The 10,977-nt window shown below is 46.2% G+C and overlaps 2 protein-coding genes across 2 annotated transcripts; both read left to right on the top strand.

The window, feature by feature from the left end:
- The first annotated feature begins 1,662 nt into the window (after positions 1 to 1,662).
- On the top strand, positions 1,663 to 2,271 carry LOC130837922 (EP300-interacting inhibitor of differentiation 2-like). The gene has a single exon (XM_057710639.1). The coding sequence runs from the start codon at positions 1,663 to 1,665 to the stop codon at positions 2,269 to 2,271; it is 609 nt and encodes a 202-aa protein (XP_057566622.1).
- A 4,656-nt stretch (positions 2,272 to 6,927) lies between these two features.
- Positions 6,928 to 10,416, top strand: LOC130838095 (EP300-interacting inhibitor of differentiation 2-like). The gene is made up of 3 exons (XM_057710865.1): positions 6,928 to 6,964; positions 9,770 to 10,026; positions 10,141 to 10,416. The coding sequence occupies exons 1-3, from the start codon at positions 6,928 to 6,930 to the stop codon at positions 10,414 to 10,416; spliced, it is 570 nt and encodes a 189-aa protein (XP_057566848.1).
- The last annotated feature ends 561 nt before the right edge of the window (positions 10,417 to 10,977 follow it).

Here is a 10,977-nt window from a genome sequence, read left to right as displayed (position 1 = left end):
TGCTGATGCCCATGAATCATGGCATCACGATGGGGGTCATCACCAGCAAAATCAAGGGTGGAATTTCCTTACATGATGTTTCTCACGTTAATTAGAATAAGTAAAAAGTAACTAGACAGTCACTATTTAAATGAATGTTGTAATATTATGGGACACATGCAAATAATGGTAATGAACATGGATCTATCAAGAAAACGAACTATTTATAACCACAATGAAAACCATAGGTGAATCTCATAAAAATAATGTGCAAAAGAAAGCAGACACAAGAGTATGTAAAATTCAAAAAAGCAAGCAAAATTAAACTACAGTATCAGGAATGTACCCCTAGGTAGTAAAACAGAAAGAAAAGCAAGGAGGACTTCCCCGGTGCTGCAGTGGTTAAGCATCTGCCTGCTAATGCAGGGGACAGGGGTTCGATCCCTAGTGGTGGAAGAGCCCACACATAGCAGAGCAACTAAAGCCACACACCACAACTACTGAGCACACAAGTCACAATTACTGAAGCCCAGACACACAGAGCCGGTGCTCCACAACAAGAGAAGCCACCACAATGAGAAGCCAGTACATAGCAATGAAGACTAGCCCCTGCTCTCTGCAACTAGGGAAAAAAATGCCTAAGCAGAGACCCGACTACCCAACGCAGCCAAAACAAGCAAACAAACAAACAAACAAACCAAAAAAAAAAAAAAACAAAAACAAAAAACCCCAAAACAAGCAAGGAAATGATTAGTGTACATATCAGTATAGTGATTACCTCAGGGTAGAAAGGAGACTGTAGTGAGAAGCGGGGGGATTCTGGGATGATAGAAATATGCAATTCCTGGACAGGAGTCGTGGTTACATGGACGTTCACTTTGTCATAAATCAGTCAGCTGTATATTTATATTTTGTGTACATTTTCCTGCATGTTACATTGTACAAAAACGATTTAGAGAAAAATAGATGCCCAGGGGAATTCCTTCGGGGTCCAGTGGCTGGGACTGCCCGCTTCCACTGCAGGGGGCACGGGTTGCATCCCTAGTCCGGGAACCAGCATCCCACAAGGGGGCAGGGCGCACCAAATAAATAAATAAATGTCGAAGAATAGCCAAAGCCATTTTAAAATAACACAGGAATGTTATTATAAAGCTTTAGTAGTTAAGAGAATTTTAAGAAAATACACAAATAATAAATGGAAAAGAACAAAGGACCCCACCCTACCCCCAAAGTAACCCATGAACCTAGATTATCTTGGTATATAATAGAGGTGGCATTATAATCACTGGAGAACAAGAAACTTAGGGAGAGGCATCCTAGGATGTCATCTTGGGAAAGCCAACCGGAAGCGACCTTGTGCGACTTTGCTTGGACACATTCAACTGGTGGAAATGCAACACACGGCTCGGCTCCGCCCTCAGACAATCTGGGGAAAGTTTCAGGTGTGCCGGCACTTCCCGCCGCTAGGTGGCACCTGGAAGCTCGCAGGCGCGCGGGGAGGACGCATGCGCCGTGCTCTTACGTTGAGCCGCGGCCCCTTTGGTCCTGCACGTGGGTTTCCACACGCAGCGTGGACCCGCGTGCACAGCGCTGACGCACGCGCATTTCCGTGCACACCACTAATCGCGCCGTACCGGTTTGCCAGGTTTTGTGAGGGCGGCCGAGCTGACCCCGCGGTCCGAGATGTCCGAGCTGCCCGCAGACAGCAGTGTCCCGCCGGCGGGCGCGGCGAATGACCACGGCGACGTCCCGCAGGCGGAGGTAGGCGGCGGGCGGCGGGCGGCGGCCCCGGCGCAGCCTGTGGAGGCCAGCGACCGTGCGACGGCGGCGGCCAGGGAAGGTCCGATGGCGGCACCTCGGGAAGGTCCAGTGGCGGCGGCCAGGGAAGCCCGCGTGGCAGCGGTCGCCAGAGTGTTGGCGGAGCCCGCGGAGGGAGAGGGTGCTGAGGCCAGACCCCGGCCCAGGCCCGGCAACGGCCCAGGCCTGGCTTTCGTGCCGAATCTCCTCCTCCCTCAGCATTTTGAGGCCATGAGAGTTTACCAGCAGGGCGTGCGCCGCTTCCTGGAGCACTTCGCGCTTGCTCCTGGCCGAATTCCGGAGCTGGAAGGACGCCGCAGGGGGTTTGTGGAACCCTGGGGAGCAAGGGAGGCGGCGTTTGATGCGGAATATCGGCGGGATCCTCAGAGGATGGATGCTGATATGTTAACATTGAGTATAACTCTGACTGCGTCTGCAGTTATCAACCCTCTGATACGAGAACTTGGTTGTGATAAGTGTACCAGTAGAGAATAGTTTCGTGAAGAAAGTACTTCAAGAAGAACCTCTGCGTTGGAGACAGCCTTGTCGCAATCCTGTAACCTGATTTGAAGAAGTCCGAGTATGTGAGAATAAGTGAAGGCACAGTTCGGGGGAAAAAAGAAGAAGACTGTGGGGCTTGGGGGTCCAGGTCACCCCCACCTTTAAATGCTTTATTTTTCTTCCTTGTTCATACAACGGAATAAACTCCTGTGTATCCAGCATGCAGTTAAAACAATACCTTTGTGTTTTGTTTTCTTCTCTGTCTTAAAAGTTTTGCGATAACTGACATATTGGTTTAGGTGTTCAATATAATACTTTGGAAATTGCATATATTACAAAATGACCACTGTACCAAGTCTAGTTCATATCCATCACCATACCCAGGTATACATTTTTTTCTTGGGATGACAATTTTAAAGATGTTCTCATAGCAACTGTCAAATATACAATATATTCTTATCAACTATAGTCTCCATGCTGTACATTCTATCCCCCAGGGCTTATTTTATACCTGGAAGTTTGGACCTTTTGACCACCTTCAGCCATTGCGCCTCCTACCCCACTCACCACCTCTGGCAACCACCAATCTACTCTCTAGAAATACTTTTGTTGTTCAATTTCAGAAGTAATCTACGCTTACTCCTGAAAAAGTGTTTTATATTACAGCTGTATAAAACACACCTCCTGCCTGTGGGCTTACACTCCAGCCATTGAGCACAGGGTAGTGTGTTCCTGTGTCTGCAAACCTGTACTCACTTAGAGGCTGGCTAGAAGGCAGGTTACGCAGACAAGACCACCCTGTCCATGCGTTCTGCAGCTGCTCCTATCCTGGTTGATGGCTATGCCTTGGGGCCTCCTTAGGTCAGCATCTGCAGCTTTACGGCTTTCCTGTTTATAGTCGCATAGGCTTAGATGTTCAGACAATTTTTCACCTTCTCTTTTTTCATCCAGCTTTAGTGTCTAAGCATTGCTTCCTATCACTCACGTATATACTGTTATTATTGAAGGGTTATTGTACCTTCCTCCAGAAATTAGACAGGAGGTCCCTGATCAAACTGAATTTTGCAAAGAACAACGAAGTGAGACATCATTTTTACAGCCAATTTCGGGGATTAGCCAGCAGGAGCCAAGGCCGCTGCATTCACTATGGTCTCTTTGGGAAACATTCATTCCATGGTAATCAAGCTGGACACGTTTTTGTTTAGTAGATATTCTTAGAGCAGTTTTAGGTTTACAGATAACTGAGCAGATGGCACAAAGTTCCCATGTATCCTTCACCCGCCCCCTAAAAGTTTCTCCTGTTATTTTACATTGCATTAGTGGGGTACACTTGTTATGACACTATTTACTCACTTAACCAAAGTGACAGTAGAAGATTTTGAAGGCAAATGCAGAACATTGCAACAGATTTCTTAAGAGGTGAAGAAACTTTGCAATCTGTTCTCAAAAGCATCACTATTTCAAGAAACCTTTGTCCTTTTACCACTCTGGTAAACCAAAAGAAAACCAAATTCTAGTTTTGCACCATTTCACCTTTACTATTAACATACATTTATTTAATTAAATTTCATGTACTCTTAGTCTTGACTGAGGCCGAAGATAGATGGGCCCCACACTGAACAGCTGGAGTTTGTCCCCTGTGGACGGGCACTCCAAGACAAAGATAATAGCAGGAGGGAGGAGAAGCTGAACCCTTCCCAGATGAGAGAGAAAGAGACCATCTCTTTCTCATTATCAAGGTCAAGGAGACCTTGCCGACTACACGTGTGCAGAAAGGCTCCTCAGAGGTCAAAAGGGAGGAGGTGTTACCTACAGTAAGTGATGCCATCTGACCCACAGGCCTCTTGGCTAGAGTCCATCTTGGCTAAAAGACCCCCCAACACACAGGGGAGCCTCCTGAGATAAACCAAATATGGACTCAGAACCAGGCAAATCAAGATGATCGGCCAAAGGAAACCCAGAAGAAATGCCCCATGTAAGTGATTCAAACTACCTTGAGTGTGAGATTCTCTCTCTCAGTCTGCCAGTGTGAGTCTATTCACATGTACCCTTTTTCCTCCTAATACACACGTTTCACTCCTTTTTGTCTCTTTGGGGGAATTCCTGCTTCAAGCCGCTGCAGGCCGAGGCCACCCGAAATCATGACCTTGCATGAAACTCTTCTCAGGGTCCCATTTTTAAAATTAATTTCTAGAAATATATGCCATTTCATATACAAATTTTCAGTATAACCAAAATATATTTATCAGTAGTCCCAAACATTGTCTCTCTATATAAGAGATCAAATGTAGGTAAACATAGATTCTTTAGCAACTAATGGTTCAGTATGATGTAGACATTCAATGAATTTCCATAATGTAACTTATCTTAGGCATTTCCCTGACGGTCCGGTGGTTAGGACTCCATACTTCATGGCAAGGGCCACGGTTTGATCCCTGGTCAGGGGAGTAAGATCTTGCAAGCTGGGCAGTGCAGCCAAAAATTTTCTTAAAGTTTTAAATTAAAAAAAAAAAACAGAAATTTTCAAGATACTAAAATTCTGGACTGTTTTTAAGTAGACTTACCATAAAACCTAATTATTGTTTTTCTTATTCTTTTTTTCCCGATCTTTATTGGAGTGTAGTAACTTTACAATGTTGTGCCAGTTTCCACTGTACAACAAAGTGAATCAGCTGTATTTATACATATATCCCCCATCCCCTCCCTCTTGAGCCTCCCTCCCACCCTCCCTATCCCACACCTCTAGGTCATCATCAATCATCGAGTTGATCTCCTAATTATTCTTAAAATGTATACCCAAAAGCTTTTGTCCCATTTATCTCTATTTCATCATGAAAATATGAAAATATTAACATACCGACTTAATTTTCCTGTTGATAAGTTTTATAACAGAAATACCGTAAACCTAGGTACAACTGATGTTGGGGGACCTTGGCCTGCAGTGGCTCGAAAGCAGGATTTTGGTTCCCGGCCAGAGATTGAAGTCAGGCCGAGGCAGTGAGAGTGCTGAATTCTAGCCACTAGACCAGTGGCCAGTGACGAGGCCCTGGCCCATACAGCTTTGCAGAAAATGAATGTCCACACAGAAATGGAAAGTTGTAAAACAAGTGAAGTGTTTATTAGGAGGAAAAAGAGTAGGTGTGGGTAGACACACGGGCGGGCTCAGAGACAGAGTCCCGCCCTCATGGTAGTTTGAATCAGTTATATGGGGTACAACTTAAACTTACACAATGTTACATGTCAATTTCCTCTCAATAAAGCTGGGATGCGGGGACATACCTTTCCTCTAGACTTCTTGCTATTTTCAGATCAGGCTGCTGCAGGACCATGCCCACAAGCTTCCTAGAAACCCTCTTCTGTAGCTGGGAAGCTCGTCTACACACTGCCTCACATGTTTGACCCTTTAACAAAAGGTCATAAAGCACACCTTTAATCTGATTTATACTCACAGGCTGTTTTTGACATTGACAATCTTTTGTGGTTGGAGAGACTGGATGTGAGAAGACCCTTTCTTTCCCAACCTAGCAAGTCATAGTCCCTCTATGTTTCCTCTCCATTCTTCTGGAAAGTCAGCCAATTCCTCCTATAGGTCAACCTTTTTTGCTACACCTTATCATACTCATTGGTGAGTAATCCGCATTATGCCTGGGTATCTCCTTAGGCAAATACTTTCTATGTCTGTTTCTAGTTCTATTTCTGGGTAATCACAGGGGACAGCCTGCCTATTGTTTCACTACATCATAACATGAGTTATCATATTTTCTGTTCTGATAACATTTCCTCACTGTTTTCCCTACGTCTTTTAGTTTTCCTTAGGGCACTACCCAACTCCTGATACCAATTTCTGGAGCAGTTATCTATTGCTACAATAACGTTGCATGGCAAATCACATCAAGCATTTATTTAGTCTATGAGCCTAAAAGTCAACTGCTAGCTCAGCTGGGGACTGACTGATCTTCCCCCCCCGAGCCAACCAGAGGTTGAACCCGCACCCCAGCAATGAAAGCACCGGGTCCTACCCACAAGACCGCCAGGGAATTCCCAGGACTGACTGATCTTGAATGCCTTGTCTCAGACCACTCTCTTCAGTCCCAAATTGCCTTCCACCATCCAGCAAACTGCTCCACAGTTGTTCCCATGGTTGAGACAAGAGTCTAAGAGAGAACGGAAGCACGAAATGCCTCTCGAGGCCCAGTCTCAAAACAGATACACTATCATTTCTGCCACATCCTATTGGTCAAAGCAAGGCACAAGGCCAGCTCAGATTCAAGGGATGGAGGAAAAGAAGCTACCTCTTGATGGGAAGAGCTGCAAACTCATATTACAAAGGGTGTAGAAACAGAGAGGATGGAGAATTGGAATGAATCTAGCACAGTAGCAGTCTTGGGAAAAGAGACAAGGCTTGTAACATCATGTTTAGCCCTCACGGCAGCATTAAATATCTCGGGAGAGAGAGGCAAATCTGTACCTACCTGTATCTACCATTAAGCCAGCTCAAGCCCATCGAGAGAGCAGATGTAAGGCCTAGGATACTCAGGGGTAATAAAGAGGCAAGAATGACATCATGATTCCCCCAATTCTCTTAAGCCAGGTGCAGATTCTGAGTTGTGGTTTCATCCCATAGCCATAAAATTACTGATTTAGGTCAACATGGGTATGCATCCTTTAAAGGACATCTTCGTTCACAGTAAGGACAAATTTCCCACCAGTGCTATTTATTACAGGCTTTGGCAGCCTTTGGGAGAAGCAGATTCCGTCCCTTTCCTTACAAAACTCTTCACCTCCTCTTTTCTTTCATCTTTATTGGAGTTTAATTGCTTTACAGTGTTGGGTTACTTTTTGCTGTACAACAAAGTGAATCAGCTATATGTATACATATATCCCCACATTCCCTCCCTCTTGAGCTTCCTCCCACCATCTCCATCCCACCCTTCTCGGTTGTCACAAAGCATGGAGCTCATCTCCCTGTGCTATGCGGCAGCTTCCCAGTAGCTATCTGTATTACATTTGGTAGTGCATACATGTCAGTGCTATGCTCTCACTACGTCCCAGCCTCCCATTCCCCACCCTCCATGTCCTCAAGTCCGTTCTCTACACCTGTCTCTCTGTTCCTGCCCTGCCACTAGATTCATCAATACCATTTGTCTAGATTCCATATTCATCTCCTCTTTTAAAATGTTAAGTGTATGACCATGGGTTTAAATTCTCTATGTTTTCCCGTAAAAATATACCAGCGTGGAGCCCCTGATATCAGCTCCCTTAATTGTTGAGTCTGCAGCATGACTGAAACTGTCCTCCGATGATTCTGAAATGCTGGCAGTGAGTCAGAGACAAAGATGCTGCAGCCGCTACACAGGAACAGTCTTGGGAGCAATAGCTAACCTGGAAGCTGTCTCAAATTTTTCCTTTCGTCTCCCCACATGAGCACTTCTGTTTAATACACCATAATTTTGTTTAGAGCTATTCCTGTCTCTGGATAATGGGAGGGTCAAAAGGCAGGATGATATCTGCCTCCAGAGGATTACACCAAATTACTACAATTTCTAGTTCCCCTTCGCTTCATGTAAGTTATTACAGAAGCCTAGGAATTCTATTAAATATTTGTGATTTCCCAGGCAGGCTCAGGGTTGGAGCAATGGACCTTTGGTCTCCAAACTAGCCTGGGCGCTGCCTTAAAGGAGCCACACAGTGATTGCAAAGATGCTGGGGGGAAGCTGTGTTTGAAGCAGCAGGAAGGCTGGATGTTGTGTTTTATACATGTGGTACTTGGACCAGGAAAACAAAAATGCAACCTCATGATCCGTACATGACCTAATGCCTAGCTCCTCCTGACAGGGCAGAGAACAATGAGTCACTGGAGTTATTTGCTGATGCCCATGAATCATGGCATCACGATGGGGGTCATCACCAGCAAAATCAAGGGTGGAATTTCCTTACATGATGTTTCTCACGTTAATTAGAATAAGTAAAAAGTAACTAGACAGTCACTATTTAAATGAATGTTGTAATATTATGGGACACATGCAAATAATGGTAATGAACATGGATCTATCAAGAAAACGAACTATTTATAACCACAATGAAAACCATAGGTGAATCTCATAAAAATAATGTGCAAAAGAAAGCAGACACAAGAGTATGTAAAATTCAAAAAAGCAAGCAAAATTAAACTACAGTATCAGGAATGTACCCCTAGGTAGTAAAACAGAAAGAAAAGCAAGGAGGACTTCCCCGGTGCTGCAGTGGTTAAGCATCTGCCTGCTAATGCAGGGGACAGGGGTTCGATCCCTAGTGGTGGAAGAGCCCACACATAGCAGAGCAACTAAAGCCACACACCACAACTACTGAGCACACAAGTCACAATTACTGAAGCCCAGACACACAGAGCCGGTGCTCCACAACAAGAGAAGCCACCACAATGAGAAGCCAGTACATAGCAATGAAGACTAGCCCCTGCTCTCTGCAACTAGGGAAAAAAATGCCTAAGCAGAGACCCGACTACCCAACGCAGCCAAAACAAGCAAACAAACAAACAAACAAACCAAAAAAAAAACAAAAACAAAAACAAAAAACCCCAAAACAAGCAAGGAAATGATTAGTGTACATATCAGTATAGTGATTACCTCAGGGTAGAAAGGAGACTGTAGTGAGAAGCGGGGGGATTCTGGGATGATAGAAATATGCAATTCCTGGACAGGAGTCGTGGTTACATGGACGTTCACTTTGTCATAAATCAGTCAGCTGTATATTTATATTTTGTGTACATTTTCCTGCATGTTACATTGTACAAAAACGATTTAGAGAAAAATAGATGCCCAGGGGAATTCCTTCGGGGTCCAGTGGCTGGGACTGCCCGCTTCCACTGCAGGGGGCACGGGTTGCATCCCTAGTCCGGGAACCAGCATCCCACAAGGGGGCAGGGCGCACCAAATAAATAAATAAATGTCGAAGAATAGCCAAAGCCATTTTAAAATAACACAGGAATGTTATTATAAAGCTTTAGTAGTTAAGAGAATTTTAAGAAAATACACAAATAATAAATGGAAAAGAACAAAGGACCCCACCCTACCCCCAAAGTAACCCATGAACCTAGATTATCTTGGTATATAATAGAGGTGGCATTATAATCACTGGAGAACAAGAAACTTAGGGAGAGGCATCCTAGGATGTCATCTTGGGAAAGCCAACCGGAAGCGACCTTGTGCGACTTTGCTTGGACACATTCAACTGGTGGAAATGCAACACACGGCTCGGCTCCGCCCTCAGACAATCTGGGGAAAGTTTCAGGTGTGCCGGCACTTCCCGCCGCTAGGTGGCACCTGGAAGCTCGCAGGCGCGCGCGGGGAGGACGCATGCGCCATGCTCTTACGTTGAGCCGCGGCCCCTTTGGTCCTGCACGTGGGTTTCCACACGCAGCGTGGACCCGCGTGCACAGCGCTGACGCACGCGCATTTCCGTGCACACCACTAATCGCGCCGTACCGGTTTGCCAGGTTTTGTGAGGGCGGCCGAGCTGACCCCGCGGTCCGAGATGTCCGAGCTGCCCGCAGACAGCAGTGTCCCGCCGGCGGGCGCGGCGAATGACCACGGCGACGTCCCGCAGGCGGAGGTAGGCGGCGGGCGGCGGGCGGCGGCCCCGGCGCAGCCTGTGGAGGCCAGCGACCGTGCGACGGCGGCGGCCAGGGAAGGTCCGATGGCGGCACCTCGGGAAGGTCCAGTGGCGGCGGCCAGGGAAGCCCGCGTGGCAGCGGTCGCCAGAGTGTTGGCGGAGCCCGCGGAGGGAGAGGGTGCTGAGGCCAGACCCCGGCCCAGGCCCGGCAACGGCCCAGGCCTGGCTTTCGTGCCGAATCTCCTCCTCCCTCAGCATTTTGAGGCCATGAGAGTTTACCAGCAGGGCGTGCGCCGCTTCCTGGAGCACTTCGCGCTTGCTCCTGGCCGAATTCCGGAGCTGGAAGGACGGCGCAGGGGGTTTGTGGAACCCTGGGGAGCAAGGGAGGCGGCGTTTGATGCGGAATATTGGCGGGATCCTCAGAGGATGGATGCTGATATGTTAACATTGAGTATAACTCTGACTGCGTCTGCAGTTATCAACCCTCTGATACGAGAACTTGGTTGTGATAAGTGTACCAGTAGAGAATAGTTTCGTGAAGAAAGTACTTCAAGAAGAACCTCTGCGTTGGAGACAGCCTTGTCGCAATCCTGTAACCTGATTTGAAGAAGTCCGAGTATGTGAGAATAAGTGAAGGCACAGTTCGGGGGAAAAAAGAAGAAGACTGTGGGGCTTGGGGGTCCAGGTCACCCCCACCTTTAAATGCTTTATTTTTCTTCCTTGTTCATACAACGGAATAAACTCCTGTGTATCCAGCATGCAGTTAAAACAATACCTTTGTGTTTTGTTTTCTTCTCTGTCTTAAAAGTTTTGCGATAACTGACATATTGGTTTAGGTGTTCAATATAATACTTTGGAAATTGCATATATTACAAAATGACCACTGTACCAAGTCTAGTTCATATCCATCACCATACCCAGGTATACATTTTTTTCTTGGGATGACAATTTTAAAGATGTTCTCATAGCAACTGTCAAATATACAATATATTCTTATCAACTATAGTCTCCATGCTGTACATTCTATCCCCCAGGGCTTATTTTATACCTGGAAGTTTGGACCTTTTGACCACCTTCAGCCATTGCGCCTCC

This window comes from Hippopotamus amphibius, chromosome 16 (assembly GCF_030028045.1).
Source record: "Hippopotamus amphibius kiboko isolate mHipAmp2 chromosome 16, mHipAmp2.hap2, whole genome shotgun sequence".
Classification (NCBI taxonomy): domain Eukaryota; kingdom Metazoa; phylum Chordata; class Mammalia; order Artiodactyla; family Hippopotamidae; genus Hippopotamus; species Hippopotamus amphibius.
The sequence above is the reverse complement of the archived record's forward strand: the minus strand, read 5'-3'. Positions and strand labels throughout refer to the sequence as shown.

What these genes read in the sequence shown, in the direction of transcription:
- LOC130837922 (XM_057710639.1), top strand. Translation starts at nt 1,663, where the DNA reads ATGTCCGAGCTGCCCGCAGACAGCAGTGTCCCGCCGGCGGGCGCGGCG.
- LOC130838095 (XM_057710865.1), top strand. Translation starts at nt 6,928, where the DNA reads ATGGGTATGCATCCTTTAAAGGACATCTTCGTTCACA. An exon ending in AAAGGACATCTTCGTTCACA is followed by an intron (nt 6,965 to 9,769) that starts GTAAGGACAAAT and finishes CCGGTTTGCCAG; the next exon opens with GTTTTGTGAGGGCGGCCGAG. An exon ending in GGGAAGCCCGCGTGGCAGCG is followed by an intron (nt 10,027 to 10,140) that starts GTCGCCAGAGTG and finishes CTCCTCCCTCAG; the next exon opens with CATTTTGAGGCCATGAGAGT.